The sequence below is a fragment of the Chaetodon auriga genome, chromosome 12 (assembly GCF_051107435.1).
Source record: "Chaetodon auriga isolate fChaAug3 chromosome 12, fChaAug3.hap1, whole genome shotgun sequence".
In the NCBI taxonomy this organism is placed as follows: Eukaryota; Metazoa; Chordata; class Actinopteri; order Chaetodontiformes; family Chaetodontidae; genus Chaetodon; species Chaetodon auriga.
The window spans coordinates 621,722-643,233 of NC_135085.1; the positions used below are offsets into that span (position 1 = coordinate 621,722).

Consider the following 21,512-nt stretch of genomic DNA (forward strand, 5'->3'; position numbering starts at 1 on the left):
GTCAAGTGTGTCAGTCAGATTTCAATACCTTTCAGTAGATCACCATGGACATGACAGTGCTTAAGTACAAGAGGGATGAGGAAAAATGGGCTCTGCGCACTTAGGTCAAATGCAATTGAGACAAATGTTTAAGGGAAAATGAATCTCAAAGTTTTTAATAGCATCAAGTAGGACACACCTGTGTGTTGTTTATGAATGAGTTTATTGTCATGGGTAATGCTGTCTACAATTTTATTTCCATCAGTCAAAATACATTGGAAGCTTCACAGATACAACATTTAGGGAAAAAAGCTAGGGAAAAATCAATACAGACAGCAACCAGAAAATTATTCATTTTAATTATTTTATATAATTAAAATCAATGTGTGTGTGTGTGTGTGTGTGTGTGTGTGTGTGTGTGTGTACACACACACACACACAGAGTTCAAACAGTTCCCTCATGAGCAAGCACTTGGCAACAGTGGCGAGGAAAAACTTCCTTTTAATAGGCGGAAACCTCAGGCAGAACCAGGCTCTGGGTGGGTGGCCATCTGGCCAAGGCTGTTCCAAGGCAAGCCCGAGCCAGCCCTAACTATAAGCTTTATCAAAAAGGAAAGTTTTAAGCCTACTCTTCGATGTAGAGATGGTGTCTGCCTCCTGGACAAAGACTGGAAAATGGTTCCAAAGGAGAGGAGCTTGGTAGCTAAAGGCTCTGGTTCCCATTCTGCTTTTCTGAGACTTTAGGAACCATAAGTAAGCCTGCATTTTGAGAACGCAGTGTTCTAGTAGGGTAATAAGATACTATGAGCTCATGTCTTATAACACCATGAAGTGCAATCAAGGCAAAAAGTTACCTCCTGGTAAATGTTGCCACAAGGCTGAAACGTGGTGTGTTACGTTACTTTATTACATGAGATTACAGAATGCTTCACAGAAGAATGAATGATGCAACCATGCCCTGAGCTCTCTCTGTTCCTACTCATAGTTGTGCTTTGTCTCAGTGCATGATGCAAAATGCAAACCCAGCTTAAAGCTGTCCTCAAGTCTCTGTTATACTCATCAGGATGGGCATTGTCCAGATGAACAACCTCTTATATTGATCAGCAGTAGTGGAAACATAGATAGCATTATGGCAATAACAATGACAGAATTACACATTTCTGCCTGATGTGTTGTTCATCCAGTAGATTGAAGCACAGGTTGATTGGTACACTTTTTTATTGTGACCTCTTTATGCCAATGTGCTTGCTCTTTGTAATACTTGCTGGCTGTAGCAACTAAATTTCCCCTGTGTGGGATCAATAAAGTCTTATCTTATCTTATCTTATCTTATCTTATCTTATCTTATCTTAAACCTCCGATCAGCGGACAGTTTTACCTCCTGGATCATAGCCACTTCAGTTATATTGAGTATCAAATTGCAAAAAATTGAATATGAGCTTGTGAGTGAAGCGGAACCCCAAGCACTGAAACATAAATCAAGCATGAGTCTGATAGGACTGGGGTATATTGTCTAACTAACAGGGACATACTGCTGCAATGATCAAAGTGGTTGGAACAGCAGTTCATTATATTCACAACTGTATATTTCATATTAATTCATATATTTGATGGCAAATCAGTTTTAAGTAACATGATGAGGTTTTCATTTCAAACTCAAGTGGTTATATTAGAGGTCCTCATCTGTTCAGTACCAACACAGCATGTCATACTGGAAATAACTACCAAAGTTAGTTGCCAGTGTCACCTTTCCAGAACCACAGCCTCTGTGGTTGTAGTGTAATTGACTTAACTTCAGCCACTCTGGTCACTAACCTTTAACAGTCTGGGCCAACCCTGTAGTGAAGAATGGTAAGGAGAATCTTGTACATTTCTCTTCTGTGACAATGAATGCAATGCATAACTTTTCAGTACCCATACAGGTGCAGCTCAAAAAATTTGAATATCATGAAAAAGTATAAATATATAAATATTTTTTATCTGTCATTTCAGAAAGTCAAACTCATATATTATATAGATTCATTATATATTATTATTATTCATAATTAGCTGATTAGAGTGTGACACCATGAGTTTCCAATATTGAACTTTTTCACAATATTCTAATTTTCTGAGACATTGAATTCTGGGTTTTCATTAGCTGTAAGCCATAGTTATCAAAATTACAAGAAATAAAGGCTTACAGTATTTCACTCTATGTGTAATGAATCTATATAATATATGAGCTTCACTTTCTGAAACTTTTTCACGATATTCTAATTTTTTTGAGCTGCACCTGTATATGCTGCAACCTGAGCTTGTCCAGACACTTGTCTGACTACAGTAACTTAGCCATCCATAACAGCATGTAATTCAAGCCAGTACATACAGGTTTATATTTTTTGCCTTCCTGATCTTTTCATTGCCATTACAACAAAGGTTGTTATGTTCGAACTTACTTGACACACAAAGCAACACAGCACAACTTTCAACTTCACAACTTTCCTTGCTGTTTGTCAAGTTTGCAGTTTTAGTGTAGTGACATCTCATATAATTTCCTGTTGCTCCTACCAAAATTATTCCATAATTAACACTAATACATGCATAGCGTATGGAGTGTAGTGTTATTGTATATTGTGAACTCTTCTAGAGAGTTATGCACTACAACTTTTGGAGTTGGCCTGCTTTGATCTGGTTTGCAACTGATTGTGCCAAGGACGGCTACTGTAGCTGGAGCTCCTCCTCAACTTTGCCTTTTTTTTTGGTCTTTTTCACAACATGTCCACTGCCCAAGTAAACCTTTTAATTCAGTATGATAGAGAGCAACGTTTGCATAGCACTTTGTTGGTGCACAACACTTTCTCATCATAATCAACAATGTTTATACACATGGATGTGGTTGTTGGCTACATCTGCAAATGATCATGCTGCACCTAGGGCTACTGTACAAACATTCCCAAAGCCCTAGGTTAACTGGGAAGTGTTAAAGTAAAGTATGGACTGACATACAGGAAATCCAGGTACACTCTGTACAGATACAGTTGCTGGCTGTGTACAAATAGGCACCACTACATCCTCCATGACTCTCAACACCGGCACCCCTCCATTCTGCAGTGCAAGAAGAAAGCCAACAGGATCATCAGCGACCCTGCCACCCTAGCCATAACCTGCTCTGCCTGCTGCTGTCCAGCAGATGGTACCACAGCATCCAGTCCTGCATTGTGAGGCTCAAGGATAGCTTCACCCTGCAGGCTATAAGATTGTTGAGCCCTTCAGCCCATCACTATGTCACTTTACTCACACCAACAGTATATTTGTAAACCTTTCGGTATGATGCTCAGTGATACTCTGAGTTTCCTGTTGTTTGTGACTGTTGCTATTCTTGATGTAACCATATTGTAGATGTTCCTGTTATACCATTCACCTGCTTTATGTTCAGATTGATTTGATTAAATTCCCATTATAGACACAGAGCACACCATCACAAATCATGACCTCAACAATGATATGTTAGACTCAGGTTAAACATGTGACAGTTTGGAACAAGCATCACCAGTTGAAATAGTACAGAGCACAGCATTTACTCCTCTTGCTTGTGTCTGTCAGTCCTAACAAATTATATATTAAAAAGAATAACACAATAAAACAAATCATTCATTAAAAGTACTTGCAATCAGCAAGTCAGCAGTAATCAGTAAGATAAACCTGTTCATAATGATGCATATTAATTATAATGAATTAGTTTAACTTACCAACTCTGCCTTGAAAGGGAGGGACTTCATTGACAACCCATCACCAACAGTGAATGCAAGACAAATCATCTGTAAACACTGTGAATATATAAACTGATTCTGATACAGTACTTACATATAAAGTTAAACATGCACAATTATAGTGGTTACTTTTACGTGCAATAAGTAAGACAAAACAGTGACAAACATGCAGTAAAGATTATGGTAGCCAGCTATGTTTGGGTTTAACTCAGGTTTTCTGGTATAATAAACTTGGCTCACTTTTACCTCGGAAGATTACTGTGGTAACGTACAGTACACTGCATGGCTAACAGCTCAAGACAGGGTTCAGTACAGAGAATTAGTTCAATATCGTCCAACAGTCTGACTCCTGACCAATTAGAACACTGACCATATCTACAGGGATCCTTACAGAGACAAAAGTGCTGAATTCACAATAATGGTACAAGTAATGAGGATCATAACAGAGGGATTTTGAAATGAAACTAAAATAACAAAAATAAATAAAAATATTCAGACCTTGAGAGATTACATTCTCCTGTAAACTGTACATACCATTATAGGAATTTGAGTTAATGTTTACAGAGCCAAACATAAAGGAAGATGTTGACACTTTGTCCCTTGTTGCTGAGTTTTGAGTTGAAAGGTCAACATGAGCATTACTGCAGGAAACAGAAACCAAAGCATTCATTATTTCTTGCGTGGCACCTTGTCACCAAGCGGTACTTCAACAATCAGTTTCTGCAAAGACCACAGAGACATGTTAGTGTCACCACATCAAAATAAACAACAATTGTTAATTTCAATAATAAGAATAATTATAGATGTAAAAAATTTATAGAACATATTGGTTCATACACTGTGATACACAGAATATACTGTATATAAAGTTCATGAAATCCATTCTGTACCCTATGGATTTTTCATTAATTGGGTTTTTAGTTTTTTTTCCATCTGAGGAACATAAATGTGGACCAAAGGGGCAGACTAACCAACTGACAGACCCACAAAGCCATCCATAGAGCTGTGGCCATAGCTGAGGCGCATTTACCAATTAAACACATGCACTGTTTGCACACACACACACACACGCAGACATACTTGCACACACACCCACGAACACACACACTCACCTTGAGTAGTCTGCTGTAGTAGGTGAAGCCATCCTCTCTATCCCTGCGGGTGTCTTCCACCTTGTACCTCTTGCAGGCCAGCAACAGCTCATTGGAACTGTAGAGGGGGGCTGGGTCGATGGAGTGGCAGTTGATCAGGCTGACCAGGTACTCCCTGTAATGCTTCCTGAACAACAGTACACTACCATATTAGCATGATGACATAGCACATCATAGCAGCCTCCTGCTAATACTGATGATAAAACTCTGAATTGGTGGTGTAGCAAAGTCAGAATAAGCTTTTGTGATTTTACCCATTAAAGTAAAACTATACCCTTTGAAGAACATGGGTCTTTTTCATAGTTTGGACATTTTGTGGATCAGTTTTGATGACATTTTACTTATCATCAATTCTCAAATATTGACCAGGAATTTTATTTATAAAATTTAATTTCATATACCTTAACTTCAGAAAGAACCAGGCTTTTGTTTGAAGCAGGCTTATATTATCGGAGGGCTTTATTCTAATTTAGTCAAATCATTTATATTTTAGAAAGAGAACCCTCCAATTTTAACTGCTGACTAGATACTTTTAGTATACTGTACATTTCTGTAGCACTAAGCTCATCAGCAAAATAGTCATGTCAACCTCAAGCAACTCAAACCCAACTCAACTTTATTTATATAGCACTTTAAAAACAACCACAGCTGAAACAAAGTGCTGTACATAAATAGACAAAACAATATAAAAACAATAAAATAAGAAAAAAAAAAAACAGGAATAAAGACTAAAATAATTGTTTTACTGTTTTTAAAACAATAAGTAATAAGAAGCCATAAAACACTAAAACAAGAGCAGAGTCTCGTGCTGGGTTGAAAGCCAAGGAATAAAAGTAGGTTTTAAGACGAGTTTTAAAAATGGACAGTGACAAGGCTTGTCTGATGAGCAATGGTAGCTCGTTCCATAATTTAGGAGCCACCACAGAGAAGGCTCTGTCCCCTCTGAGCTTCCGTTTTGATCTCGGTACCTCCAGGTGCAGCAGATCAGCTGACCTGAGGCACCGAGCAGGAGCGTAGGGGTGAAGGAGCTCAGAGAAGTAAGGCAGGCTGAGACCATTTAAAGATTTAAAAACAAATAAAAGAATCTTAAATTGGACCCTAAAGTGCACAGGCAGCCAGTGGAGGGAGGCCAGGATGTGAGTTATGTGCTCCCTCTCATGCACTCCAGTTAAGAGGCGAGCGGCAACTCAGGATAAATTCTCCAGACAGTGATTACTTTTTTTCTGCGATAAAAGAAAATAACACAAAACCCTTCCAGGTGGTCCCTGAACACAACACCTGTGTCGCAGTTACAACATATAAATAACATGCATCATGCCAACTGTCATGCATGAAATTCAAGCCAATATGGCGAAGTTAGATTGTGTGCACTTGCAGAAATGAAAAAGGCCAATCTCCAGCGTCATTACAGCTCGACACATGCTAAAGTGGATGAGTTGCAGGACTAGTAATGAAGTTATGAGGAAGACACACAGAGGATGCTGGGGTGGAACGAAGTAATGGGGGAAGAAAGCTGGGTCCAGACAACTGAGACACATGGAGAAGAGGAAATATAAATTGTATCTCCCCTTGGGCAATGTGAGATCGCTGGACAATAAAATGAATGAGCTGGTGGGCTATGTGAGGAATCGGAGGGACTTCCGTGAGTGTAGAGTTATGTGTTTTATGGAGACATGGCTATGGGAAGATAGTACATCATTACCATTAATGGCTTTCAGACAGTTTGGGCAGACAGGAGCAAATCTGAGTACAGTAAGAAAAGAGGTGCTGAGCTTGCTGCTTTTATTAATAACAGTTGGTGCCACCCTGATCACATTATTGTTAAGGAAACTTTCTGCAGCCCTGCCATTGGACTGTTAGCCATGCAGCTTAGTCCATATTATATGCCTAGGGAGTTTTCACACACTCTTGGTTGTTGTTTCCATTGCCCCCTCCAGTAACACGGCAACCAAATGTGATGTCATCCACTGTGTGTCAGGCAGGGCTCTGTCTTCCCCTTTTTTCCCTGTGTTTTCCCTGTGTTTCCTTTGCCCCCTTGTGGTCTTGTCTGTCTTCCCCTGTCTGTCCAGGTCCGTGCTGGGAGAGTGCACCTGTTAGGCAGCTCCTCCTACCCGCCTCCTCTCACACACCTGCAAGTCATCACCTCATCACCTCCTTATCAGCTGCTGCATTTAACCCCGGCTCTTCTCTCCAGTATTCGTCAGATCGTCTGCTTACCTCCGTGGTATTCAGTTGTACCTCTGCCAGCCTTCTGATCCCCTGTGTCTTTTCGGTCCACTGGCCTATGCTCTGTTCTTCTTTTGTAGGAGCCTTTTGTCCTGTGGAAAGCCCTCAGCCCAGCCTCGGTTGTGAGAGGAGTTGGAGCTCGGATTCTTCAGAGCGTGTTTTTTGCTCTCGCCTTGTTTTCTTCCCGTTTTGGTGGACACCCTTGGTTGAACTGTGCAGAGTGGTTTTTGTGCTCTCGCCTTTTGTTTACCCGTTTTTGTGGACACCCTTGGTTAATAAACCCTTTTTGTTTCTACCTGCCTGTGCCCTGTGTTCTCTCTGAAGTCTTCACAGTGAGTTCGCCTTCCTCTGGTCTCAGGGTGTTCGTACACCTAACACTGTGTTACTGCGAGACTCCAGACCCTGCACTCCACAGCTTTCTTCATCATCTCTGGTGATTTTAAACAAGTGATGCTGAATGAGACTTTTCCCTTTACTCAGTTTGTGGACTGTACAACCTGAGAGGGCAGGACCCTAGATCTGCTATACGCAAATGTTAAAGAGGCCTACATTGCAACACCCTTTCCCCACCTGGTAGATCAGACCACAGCCTGCTTCGCCTTCAGCCCAGGTACCAAACCACTGGTCATGCATCACCCCACACCCACGAGGACTGTGATGAGATGGTCTGACGAGACATATGCTACCCTGGAGGGCTGCTTTGAATGGACGGACGGACGGACGGACAGATAGATAGATAGATAGATAGATAGATAGATAGATAGATACTTTATTCATCCCCAAGGGAAATTCAAAGGTGAGGAGGGGACTACTCCGCCCAGCAAAGGCAGCCAGTCCTAATGGGACTTTCCCCTTAAATTATTGTTATTTTAATTACCATCTGCACAAATTAGCATTTGCACATTTTTACTGTTATTGTTAGTTTTTACAGTCATTTTTACTTTAATTTGTTATTATTAGTGTTATGGTTATGTCATCTTTATAATAGCTTGTAACATTGCAGTTTTTTTTAAACTTGTTTTTCTGAAGATAATACTTAAAAAGGGCCCCATACTCGCATAGACCAGCATGTCCCGGTTGGGTCTGAGCACCACAGGCTGAATCTGGCTGCTGCCCTCCCTCATCTTTCTGTTCTATCACTCCACACAGACCTGCAAAAATAGATAAACAAAGAGAGAGAGAGCAGATCATATGAACTGGAAAACATTTAAAATGGCTATCATGTTTACCCAAGATTTACACAAGACAAGGTTTTTATTGAAAATTAAGATTAGAAACAGACTTAATCAAGAATGAAAATTAAGGATAATGGTCGTTGACAGATGTTATTAGGGTTTAAATATAAAGTCAGTAGATTATTCTGACTTAATGTCGAACTGTATTTCATATGACAGGACCAAGTCTACTGCTATGCTAGCAGCTCTGTGAAGCTGTAGTTGGCACAGCAGGGCTTTGAGTTAAATTATAGTATCAGCATACTAATATACTCACAATGACAATATTAAATGATGTTGAACAGGTGTAATGCTTATCATACTCATTGCAGTTTAGCGTGTTGTCATTTTAACATTTGGTAATTACAGTAATTATTTGTTGATACTGAGACACATACTGCAGCCTGACTGACTGACTGACTGATGTAGTGTTGGGTGAACCAGATCTGTAAGTCATGGTGAAGTTGACGCGACTGAAAAACATGGCCCATCTGGCCTGGCGAGTAGCTTTTTGAATATATGCAAGGTTTTTGTGGTCTGTCCAAACCACAACCAGTTGCTTGACCCCCTCCAGCCAGTGACGCCACTCCTCAAGCGCCATCTTGACCGCCAGCAGCTCCCAGTTACCCACATCGTTGTTCCTCTCCGCGGGGCATAGTCTTCGGGAGAAGAATGTGCACGGATGAAGATGCTGGTCTGGGCCTCAACACTGAAGACAGCACCGCTCCAACTCCGGTGTCCGAGACATCTACCTCCACAAAGAACTGTTTGGTGGGATCTGGTTGGATGTGAACAGGCGCAGCAGTGAACAGTGTCTTAATATGCTGGAAGGCTTTCTCCACCTCCTCAGGCCAGGTGAACTTTAGTTTCATGGAGGTGAGGCGGGTGAGCGGCACTACCATGCGACTAAAGTTCATCATGAAGTGTCTGTAAGAATGGGCAAATCCCAAAAGCTGCTGAAGCTGTTTGCAGTTGTCCGCAGTGGGCCACTCGGCCACCACCTGCACCTTCAGTGGATCTGCTTTGATCTGCCCGCCTTTAATAATGTACCCCAAAAACAAAACAGATGACTGGTGGAAGGCACACTTCTCCGCCTTGATAAATAGTCTGTTCTCCACTAACGTTTGGAGTACAAGGCGAACGTGTTGGATGTGTGTTCATCCTGGTTGCAAGAATAAATTAAAATATAATGTAAATAAATAAACACAAAACGGCCAAGAAAAAAATCTCTCAAAACATCATTTACTAAAGCCTGGAAGAGCGTGGGGGGGTGTTAGTCCAAAAGGCATAACAAGGTACTTGAAATGCCCCAATGGCATATTAAAGGCTGTCCATTCATCTCCCTCGCAGATACACACCAGATGGTAAGCATTTCTCAAATCAAGCTTAGAGAAGACCTTCGCCCCATGGAGGAGCTCGAACAGGAATGAAAGAAGTGGCAAGGGGTATTTGTTCTTGATGGTTATGTTATTTTACACACGTTTTATGTTTCTTCTCAACAAAGAAAAACCCAGCACTGAGTGGATAGGAAGAGGGCCGAATGATGCCGGCACCCAAAGGCTCACCTATGTACCTCTCCTTAGCCTGGGCGGAGACAGGTAGCGAGACGAAACGAGCTCCAGCCCTGAATCTTTCCAAGCGCCACTGATGGAGGTTAGAGTGGCTTGCAGCTCTAAACAAGGAAGCGAGGACTCAATGGAACTAGTTTGACCCAACAGTATGCCCACCTTCACTGCCAGGTCGACTCTTTTGGCCAAATAGGGCACTGGGCTACTCGATGCGAAGATTCCCTACAATACAAACATGCCCTGGAGCGGAGTGGATGCAATAAAATGACAAAAAAAAAAGAGCAATTGGGCTTCTATTAATGACAACAAAATCTGATTACTGTAATGCAAGGGAATAGTGGATGGAGGGTTTTGGTTTGTATTGTTGAAAATAAAATTTTGACTACCTGTTTGTGTTCCAGGAGGAGGTTCAGAGTTGAAGGCCACTCCATTAGTCTGAGTCACAAAGAAAAAAAGAACACTGGTTGCTCGTGTGAGATAAAGGCCCAGAGGTGCCAAATATTGAAAAAAACACAACATTTAAAAAACACACTTCTGACAACAAAACTGAAAAACACAACCATATTTTCTAGAACAAATTAACAAATTCATTCATTCATCTTCTGTACCGCCTATCCCTTTCGGGCTGGAGTCTATCCCAGCTGTCAACGGGTGAGAGGCGGGGTACACCCTGAACCGGTCGCCAGTCGATTGCAGGGCAACATATAGACACAAACAACCATTCACACTCACACTCACACCTAAGGACAATTTAGAGTAGAGCATGTTTTTGGTCTGTGGGAGGAAGCCGGAGTGCCCGGAGAGAGCCCACACATGCACGGGAAGAACATGCACACAGAAAGGCCCTGCCCGACTCGGGGATCGAACCAGCGACCTTTTTGCTGTGAGGCACGCGCACTACCTGCTGTGCCACCGTGCCGCTAAATTAACGAATTAAAAAACACAATAAATAGAAAACACAACATTTTAGCAAAGACAGCCATAAAACAGAAAACACTGACATTTTAAAATAAAAAACAAAAACATTTTAGAAAACAATGCAAAGAGTAATAGTATCATGTATTAAAAATATTTCACAAAAGACATTTTAGAAGCAATTGATATGTGAGTGTGTGTGTGTTGGTGTACCTGCAGTAAAGCCTGCAGTCTGGAAGGTTCCCAGTCTCTCAGATAGAAGAGGCAGTCTCTGGGATGATGGGCATGTAATCCAGACACACTGCACTCATCCACTGCACAGGTCTGAATGGAAGAAAAGAGAAGAGATGCCTGTATTGTACTGTACTGTATGTCAAATGTGAATCATCTCTAACAATGACAATGATGTTTTTAAGTGGCAAGACAGTCTTAAAACATACACGAAAGCCCTCCACAGTGCTAGGGCAGCCTATTACTCTTCACTAATTGAGGAAAATAAGAACAATCCCAGGTTTCTCTTCAGCACTGTAGGCAGGCTGACAGAGAGCCATAATTCTGTTGAACCAATTCCTTTAGCCCTCAGTAGTACTGACTTCATGAGCTTCTTTAATGATAAAATTCTTACTATTAGAGACAGAATTCATCACCTCCTGCCATCAACAGGTACTGATTTATTTTCAAATGCAGAAAGCATAGAAATTGTTATTAAACCTGTCGTAGTTTTAGTCTGTTTTTCACCTGTTGACTGTCACCAACTAATTTCAATAATTTCATAATCAAAATTGTCAATCTGTGTTTTAGATGCAATCCCAACTAAGCTGCTAAAAGAAGTTTTACCCTTAATTGGCTCTTCCTTATTAGACATGATCAATCTGTCTTCATCAACAGGCTACACCATAGTCCTTTAAAGTAGCTGTAATAATACGTCTTCTCAAAAGCCTACGCTTGATCCAGGGGTGTTAGCCAACTATAGACGTATATCCAACCTCCCCTTTCTCTCAAAGAAATCTTGAGAAAGCAGTTGCTAATCAGCTGTGTATCAATAATCATTGTTGTAAATAAGTGGCCAGGGCCCCCCTAGTGGCCGGGGGCTCCAAGCAACTGTTGATCGTTTAAACTCTCAGATTGACCATAGTGAGAAGCAGATGAGTCAATTGCACGCAATCATTAGTTAATGGGTTTTTGTTTTGTTTTTTTTTTAAATTTTAGGATGAAATAACAGCGTTCACCTATAAATCATTCTAAAGAGAGCAAAGGCCTGTTTGTCACAGACACGCCCCAGAGCACCGGCGGGTATACTGCCCGCAGGACGTGGCAAGCGCTCACTTCTTCTTTGTTACTTCTTCTTTGTTCTATAATGACGCTTCTTTTTTTCTTTACTCACTTCTGCATTTTTAGTTTTTTTTTAAGTTCTTGCAACTTAAATTTTTACTCATCGGTTGTCTTTTGCCCGCCTATTGGCACATTATTGTAATCTTTTGTCTACTTCCACATTCTACCACATGACTTGTTCAAAGTTAAAGCCGATTTTTGTTTTCCTTAACCATTAAAGGATCACGTAATAATGTTTTTGTCGATATTTTCGACCGGCCATCGAAAGTACTCTCAACTGTATCGTCAACCGAGAAGTCTTGCCATATGGCCGTCAACCTTTTTGGACTGAAGTCCTGCAGCCAGCCTCAACCCATCTGTCTAGGTCAAAGAGCCACTCCTTGTCTGTTACCAACACCGAAGGCCTTCCAGCCCCTGAAGCATCTCTGTCCAACACTGGCTCTCCACTGCAGTTCGACTGGTTCCCCCATTGGACTGCAGCGCAGATCAGAGCCACAAGCGACAGCCTGTGGCCCCTCCTTAGTGTCCGTTCGGGACAGGCAATCACCGGAGTGCCGCTGGCACGGAAGTAGGCATTTTCTATGCTGCTTTGAATCAAGAGTTGGTGTTGTAGGCTATAACAATCTCAATTTTCATTAGACTTGCCTCGTCATTAATTCCAAAAATGAACACTACATTTGCGTCCTCATTTTTCTTCAAAACTACTTCTCACTATTGCCAAACTCATTTCTTTTATTATTTTGCTATAGTTCCTTCAACCAGTTGTTTGTGTTACATCATATAATCCATATTATTTGTCGTATCATTCATGATTCATATCCATTCTCATTGTTGTGTCAAATAAATAATACTTTTCATTTAAGTCATTGTCACATAGTGTCCTTTTGAGCTGGAAATAGACGATCACTGTATCGAGAGCTTTCGCTTCAGATGATGAGACTGATCTACCATTAATTCGTTAATTATTATTAAATCAGCATTAAAAGAAAAGAATAAATAAAATCCTTCTGAGCTGAGGAAGGTTGGTGCCCTGTTTTATATTAACGAGTGCACCCAAAGGTTTAATGACCTAATTCCCCAACACTAGTCTTAATAGATCTTCATGCTACATTGAAGATGGTATCCTATTGCAGAGACTGGAACACTTCATTTGCATTAATGGAATTGTACTAAACTGGTTTAAATCCTACTATTCAGATCGCTCTCAGTTTGTACATGTTAATTGTAGCAGAACCGGTCTGTAACTGACCCTCTTCTCCCCTCTTTGCATTCCTCAGGAGAAGTGGAGTGATAAAACAATCAGACTTTTAAGAGTTATTGACCATTTGGAAAGATCACAGGAAGGTGTGAACTCAGGCAGAGACAAGATGTCTGGTTGTAGAACAACTTTTCACATTCTTTCAGGGCAACAAGAGTCACTGATAACACCTCACTTCAAATTTACATCTGCTCTGTTCTCATGGAGGTGCTAACTCTTTCTTGATAGCCCATGGGAGTTAAGGACAATAAAACTGCCTGGATGGACGAATGCCATGTCTCAAAGGAATCTTCAAACCAGATAATGCTGATGGGTTGTAAATTAGACATTCCTGAAGCAAACTGTGCTGTATGTCTGTGTGCCTTCTTCTTAACCTACCAAATTAACCAAATCTCTATGTTTGATTTAACTGTGGATGTTATTACATTGCTATGCTCGTGATCTGTACAATAACAATGCTTTCCTGGTGTTTCTAACTTACAGGATCACAAAACTGTGAATTTAACTAGTCCAAAGATTTTCTCTGAGTTCTTACCGTGAAGCCATACTGCCATCTAGGGGTTCATAGCAGTTAGGTTGAATGTGCTTAGCGGGAGACATTTATTAATAGGTAACCATAATAGCGATAGTCATTTCGGCAAATATAGTCTGCCCTTCTTTATTTCTTTGGTACGTTAAGTTAGTTATGCCTTGGACCATCATGTATATTAGGATGGGTATTAGAAATTGTTATCGTGAATATCGTTTAATGTCATCATTTATTCAGAAGAGGACTGGGAAACAAGGGAGGCTGATAGCCGGCATTAATCATGAGGGGGGACATACCCGTAGCTGAGCTGATCAGTGAATTGTGTGCGTATTCAACCCGGGGAGGTGTGTGGCCCAAGAGGACGGGAGTCGGTCAAGTGACGCAGCATAGAGTGGTTTCAAAGTCCTGGTTAGCATGTTCCGTCTGGCCGTTGGACTGGGGATGGTATCCAGAGGTGAGGCTGGTCGTGGTCCCCAGCGCCCAGCAGAACACTTTCCACATTTTAAACGTGAACTGGGGGCTCCAGTTGGACACTATGTCCTGGGGAATGCTGTGGAGTCTAAAAACATGGGTTACTAGGAGATTAGCCGTCTCCAAGGCGGTGGGGAGCTTAGGGAGGGGGAAAAAATGTATCGCCTTGGAGAACCGGTCCAGGATGGTGAGAATCGTGTCGTTGCCTTCGGATGGGGGCAGACTGGTGACGAAATCCATGGCAATGTGGGACCAGGGGCATGGAGGAATGGGTAAGTGTTGGAGGAGGCCCGCCAGGGGTCAGTGTGAGGGCTTGTTCCGAGTACATACGGTGCAGGCGGCGACGAAGGTTTGGACGTCTGTGGCCATTGAGGGCCATCAGAACTGCTGTTGGACCAGGGCGAGGGTGCGGGAGACTACTGGGTCGCAGGCTATCCGAGAAGACTGCCCCAGGTGAGTACAGAAGACCTAGCCACCGGTGGAATGAATAGCTGCCCCGGGGGACAACCATCCGGAACCTGCTGACCCCAGAGGGCACCGTAAGCCTCCTGCTCCATGCGTCACCAGACCGCCCCCACCACACAGCTGGGAGAGAGGATGGTCTCGTTGTCAGTCCTACCCCTCCCGGGAGAGGGCGTCTGGCTTGACGTCCCTAGAGCAGGGCCGGTAGGTGATAGTGAAGTCGAAACGTCCCGGGAAAAGTGCCCACCGAGCCTGGCAGGAGTTCAGCCGTCTGCGGAGGTAGGACAGGTTCGTGTGATCGGTCCAAACTATAAAGGCTTGTGTAGCCCCCTCCAGCCAGTGATGCCGCTCCTGCAGGGCCAGAACCACCGCCAACAGCTCCCGGTTTCCCACATCATAATTGCACTCTGCAGGGGAGAGCCGTAGGGAGAGGAAAGAGCAGGGGTGGAGTTTGTTGTCCGCAGGGAGACGCTGGGAGAGGACGGCCCCAACCCCCGGTATCCGAGGCATCAACCTCGACCAAAAATTGTCCTCCTGAAGGAATGGGAAGGAAAGCTTCAGGCCAGACATCACGTCTCCATGCATTAGCACCTTTCTGTAAATAGTCAAAATGATAATTAACTCCTTGCAGCTGGAACTGCAAGGGAGAAGGGTCTGTTAGAGGTCTTGTTTTCCTACAATCATGACACTCAGATGGCACCATAGACAGATCAGGTGCAGAGCTGGGAGTGGCGGAGCATTGTGGGATGTTGCCTGTCTGAGGCAGATCTGGTGGCAGGAGGTGCTCCAGCCCAGGATGGCTCTGGTGGTCCAATCGATGTGCGGGTTATGTTGTCGGAGCCAGGGGTAACCCAGGATGAGGGAATATGTGGTGATTTCAAGACATGGAACTGAATTGTTTCGTGGTGGTTGCCAGACATCAGAATCTGGACAGGGTTGGTCTGGTGGGTGACTGTCCCCAGAAGATGGCCATTGAGGGCGTTGGCGGACACGGATCGAGACAGAGGTATACATGGAATGTCACCTTAACAGACTTTTCACAAACCTTATCATGTGGACACCTCCAGGGTTGTTGCTAAATCTGACAGTGTGTCAATTAGAATTTCTTATGAAGTAGTATTTTTCAATGACCAGTATCACAGTGGTGATTTGGTTTCCAACACCTGATTGAGATTTATTACACTATTTTTCCCAGGTTGTTAAGACTGAGAAGGGATTCTGTTTTGCTGACATTGCGATGTCTTGCTCTGATATGAAGTCACATTGTCAACTGATGTGTTGTCTTGAATGTTCATTCTTTCTTCTTTTTTTTTTTTTTTTTTTTTTTTTTTTTTTTACAAATACATGAATAGAAAACTTAACTGTTTGTTTTCAAATAAACAGAAAAAAATGTTCACCAAACCAAACCATCAGACCAGGGTTGGAGAAACTGAGATTCAGAAAAGTCAACAATTCAGTATTGAAAACTGCTAAACAAGGCCACCATTCTTCTGAACCACGAAGATCTTACTGATGAATGACAGTAAATGTTAATCTCAAAATCAAAATTTATTTCACCTATTATTTTAGATAAACCACAGCACTAATTCAAATTCATTGTTGAGATTTCAATAACATCCATGAGCACAATGTTTTTACCAGGCCTTTCTGAGCAATCTGCTGTTGATTTTACTATTATTTGACACTTTGGCATTATTTGAACACTGACTTTTATTTGACATTTTATGGCAATCCCTCCAGACAGAATGATATTTAAGCACGGGCTATTGCCCCATGCTTAAATAATGCTCTTGCCACATATATGCTTATATATTACTGATTGCCCAAAACACACAATTTAAGAGCAAACTTAATTTGCAAACCTGTCAAACAAATCAGTGGTCAACAACAAATCCTGTCCTGTTTCATAAATCAGACATAGGGATATTTCGAGTGCAAAAAAAAATGTATCTAATGTAGCAGAAAAAAATATAATAAATCCCCAAAGTATGTTTATCTTCAATTCTCTACCACAGTCTGTTGTTGAAATGATTTGAAATTATAAATGTATCCTGGTACAGTAACATGCGGACCAGCATTTCATCTAATGAAATATATTACTATTACATTACTTTGATAATTACAGTGTGAAATTGTGATACAGGACTTCAATATGTGTCAGACTTACGGTATGGAAAGGGTTGTTGCAGCCACTGCAGAACTGGTAACGACACTGTGAGCAACAGAAATGCATGCAGCCTCCTTTAGACAGTGCATACTGAAAGCGACAGTTAGGACAGGCTGGAGGGAAGGAAGAGAGGAGGTGTAACAGGCAGGATGTGAATGGTGAGAAAGATGAAGAAGAAAAACAAAGTAAGAAGAGAGGCTGTGTCAGTACAGTGTGGTAAATTATTCTACTCTGCATGGTGTGTATAGAACATTCATTCATTGAATTAATGTGTTGTATCCCTGACTCATATGGGAATCAAATTGAAGGCAGGTTGGGTGTCCCTGTGGGATAAACACATGCCAGGAGTTGATATTTTACCTGACCACCATCACTTGAATACCACCTGCCCAGCCAATGGTATGAAGGTATGAAGGTACTGTATCTGACTGTATATGATTCATTCTGCTTCTGGCGCCATCGCAAGTGGCAGCCCTTCCAGCAGCTCTGTGTGTGTTGTGTGCTATATTGTACTTTTTTGTACTTTTAGAGCTTTTAGTGCTCTTTTTTTATGATTAACCTCTATCCTATGGGTATGGATTTTAACAAGCCTAAACTTGTTTATTCGAGGAACCAACTGCACACTCTGCAAACAAAGTCCTGTGCAGTCGTAGTTCCCCAGTTACCTGACCAGGTGAGGAGGCCGTATCAAGGCTGCAGAGCCGGTGCTAAGCTAAAGGCTAAGCAGCTAGCCAGAAAGTGGAGATACAAGCCTTCGGTACCTTCAGTTACAATGGGAAATGTGAACTCACTACCGAACAAAATCGATGAACTGGCTGCGCTGGTGAAAAATGTCAAGACGTACAGGGAGTGCAGTTTGTTGTGCTTTTCTGAAATGTGGCTCACGACAAACATCCTATGCTAATGTGGAGCTACCTGGCTTCAGCACAGTCAAGGCAGACAGAGACACAAAAGCCTGCGGGAAAAGAAAAGGAGGAGGACTCGCCATATACATCAACACAAGCTGGTGTAATCCTGGGCATGTAAGCACCAAAATCTCCATCTGCTGCAGGGACATCGAACTTATGGCTGTAAGTTTGGTCCTTATTATTTGCCCAGAGAGTTTGGACACGCCATTGTCGTTATTGTTTACATCCCTCCACAGGCTGATGCAGAGGTAGCGTGTGACGTCATCCACTCCGCTGACGTCATCCAAACTACAAACACAGCATCCTGAGGCCATTGTGTTGATGCCTGGTGACTTTAATCATGTGAGGGAGAACTATGCTATGCTAAAAACAAGCCCTGGATCACAAGTGACATCAAGGTTCTTCTAAACCAGAAAGAGGGCTTTCAAGGACGGTGATCAGCAGGGGCTTAAGCGCGTGCAGAGGGAAGTCAGAGTCCAGCTCAGGGAGACGAAGGAGCAGTACGGAAGAAAGCTTGAGCAGAAGTTGCAGAACAACACCATGAAGGAGGTGTGGGACGGGATAAAGATCATCACCAGCTGCAGCTCGAAGCAGGGTGCCACCATCGAAGGAGATGTGGAGAGAGGGAACCAGCTGAACAACTTTTTCAACAGGTTTGACCACCCCAACTCATTCCCACCTCAGAGTAGTACTGCACCCCCCTCCCCACCCTCTTTCTCTCTCTCCCTCTAGACACCAGCACAGAGGAGACCATCCCCACACCCAAGATCACAGCAGCCCATGTGTGTGGAGAGGTGAGGAGGCTTCAACCCAGTAAGGCAGCGGGTCCAGATGGAGTATCCCCCCAACTGTTGAAGGCCTGCGCGTTGGAGCTGGGAGACCCCCTACAGCGTGTCTTCAACCTGAGCCTGGAGCAAGGGAGGGTCCCTCAGCTGTGGAAAACATCCTGCATCATCCCAGTCCCAAAGAGACCACAACCTGAGGAGCTGAATGACTTCAGGCCAGTCGCCATGACATCACACGTGATGAAGACCATGGGGTGGCTGCTGCTACACCACCTGAGGCCACAGGTGTGCCACTCAATTGACCCTCTGTTGTTTGCTTACCAGGAGAAGGTGGGAGTGGAGGACGCCATTGTCTACTTGCTACACCAATCCCTCTCCCACCTGGACAGGGGCAGTGCCGCGGTGAGGATTACATTTTTGGACTTCTCCAGCGCCTTCAAAACCATCCAGCCTCTGCTCCTCAGAGATAAACTGACGGGAGTAGGCTCACACCTGGTGGTCTGGATTACAGGTCTGATAGGCAGACCTCAGTATGTGAGACTGAGGGACTGCAGGTCTGACACCGTGGTTTGCAGCACAGGAGCACTGCAGGGGACCGTACTCTCTCCAGTCCTGTTCACCTCGGACACATCGGACTTCCAATAAGACTCAGAGTCCTGCCACGTGCAAGTGTTCGCAGACGACACTGCTATCGTGGGCTGTATCAGGAACGGACAGGAGGAGGAGTACAGGACACTGATCCAGGACTTTGTCACATGGTACGACTTCAACCACCTGCACCTCAACACCACCAAGACCAGGGAGATGGTGGTGGACTTCAGGAGGCCCAGGCCTCATCCAGAGCCTCTGACCATTAAGGGGGACTGTGTGGTAAACTCATTTAAACACTTGAATTCTGTTGCATTGGACATTTTTACTTTTAATTCTGTTTGCACTGGACATTTTTACTTTTAATTCTGTTTGCACTGGACATCACTTTTAATCCTATTTGCACTGGACATGTGGACATTTTTACATTTTTACTTTTAACTTTTAATTCTTTGCTTGCTGTGCTTTTAGATTATTTATTGTATGCCTTTTACTTAAAATTTGTGGAATATGCTGGGACTTGTGAATTTCCCTTGGGGATGAATAAAGTATCTATCTATCTATCTATCTATCTATCTATCTATCTATCTATGAAGGTATGAAGAACCTCCAGGAGTAGATGGTTGTTGCGGTCCTTAAACCATTTAAATATTTAGAAAATTCGACAAGAAGTGTATCACTGTACCAGTCCTGGACAATAAAAAATAAAAATAAGAACAAGATATAAAATCTCAATTTCTTGATTCCACTGGGCACAGCTCTGTGTTTTGTTCCATCCTCAGCACAGCCTCATATTCTGCCAGGAGCATTTCAGAAACACAGCCCTTTGCCTTCCCATTTTTGTTGTTTGTTGTTTTCCTTCATTTTTGTGCTTCTTCTATGGGTGTGTAAAATATGTAGTTAAACGTTTTATTTTTTTGTCTGCACAAAGTGTTTCATTTTGAAAACTGACTGGATTGGGAGGGAGAAAAACATTGACCAAATTACATGGGGATAACTAGGTCACTAGATAGAAAGAGCTATCTTGGGAATTTTGCCAGGACACTGGGGAATGCTCAATTTCTTGCATAAAGTGCCATCAGATCTTTAATGACCACAGTTAGTCAGGACCTTTGTTTAACATCTCAGCCAAAGGACGGCATCTTCTACAGAACAAACACTGCATTGGAGCATTAGGACTTTGTTCCCTAATGGCCCACCAACACCACTTGCAACAGCACCTTGGTTTTTCTCATGGGTCTCCCATCCAAGTACCCAGTCAAGTCCAGACTTGTTTAGATTGAGGTATTCAGCAGAAACAAGGTACATGATGGTATTGATGCTGACAAAAAAAATGCAAACATGACTACTGAATTCAACTTGTCTCTCAACTCTTCTGACCATCAGAAGATTTTTATGTAAAACATCACTCTGAGTATGACAGTCTTCTGTTTGCAGCACTCAACTGCAGCTTAGTGACATTGGTGGGTATTAGTATAACATATTAACTTCATTTTCAAAGTATTTGAGTTGAAAATAACAGGGTTGGTTTAATAAAGTTCAGCGTGGGCAAAGCGTAGCGTACATAAATTACAAATCCATTACTAGAGCACATCTAGCTAAAGCAGAACCATGTATTACCTTAAACAAATGCTGCAAGAAAATAATACTGTAGAAATCTGTGTGTGTGTGTGTGTGTGTGTGTGCGTGTGTGTGTGTGTGTGTGTGTGTGTGTGTGTGTGTGTGCGTGTGTGTGTGTGTGTGTGTGTGTGTGTGTGTGTGTGTGTGTGTATGTGCACTTACTGATTCCATTGTCTCTGAGGTATCCAGCCAGGCCCTGTCTCTGATACTCTGGATCATTCTCTCTCTTCCATGACTGGAACTGTTCACAGGACAGACCAGCATGCTGAGACTCCCACTGCAGAGACAAGAGCAAAACGTGCATATACTGTTCTACTGATAAGCACCTGTCCATTCCCTGATGAAATCAATGCATTACAGGGTATGAAAGGGAACTAAATTTTAATTTTATTTTTCAAGTTAAGTTCAGTCAAATTGGTTCACTATGTTTAACATTATATCTACATTAACAAATTATTCAGGACTACTTTAGTTAACTAAAAAGAGAGTGGTTAGTCATATTTTTGTGTTGAAAAGAGTTTGATTTTTTTAACAGTGTATCAAAACTTTTATGGAGCAATGTAGAGTGCTGTCAGTGATGATGACAT

At 42.5% G+C, this 21,512-nt stretch overlaps 1 protein-coding gene across 5 annotated transcripts in view; it reads right to left on the reverse strand.

Moving 5' to 3' along the window:
* Window positions 1–183: 183 nt before the first annotated feature.
* The window catches only part of rnf31 (ring finger protein 31), a 104,433-nt gene continuing 83,104 nt past the window's right edge, over window positions 184–21,512 (reverse strand). For 2 of the 5 annotated variants that reach the window (XM_076745922.1, XM_076745921.1), the window contains 7 exons: window positions 21,088–21,202; window positions 17,025–17,137; window positions 11,019–11,129; window positions 10,277–10,325; window positions 8,163–8,259; window positions 4,844–5,009; window positions 184–4,451 (listed from right to left, as the gene is read on the reverse strand). In XM_076745922.1, coding sequence (XP_076602037.1) covers window positions 4,401–4,451; window positions 4,844–5,009; window positions 8,163–8,259; window positions 10,277–10,325; window positions 11,019–11,129; window positions 17,025–17,137; window positions 21,088–21,202 — 702 coding nt within the window. In that variant the 3' untranslated portion in view covers window positions 184–4,400. Of the gene's footprint in view, window positions 4,452–4,843; window positions 5,010–8,162; window positions 9,101–10,049; window positions 10,131–10,276; window positions 10,326–11,018; window positions 11,130–17,024; window positions 17,138–21,087; window positions 21,203–21,512 lie in introns of those variants that run through there. The other 3 variants (XR_013077898.1, XR_013077899.1, XR_013077900.1) reach the window with 3 other exon arrangements.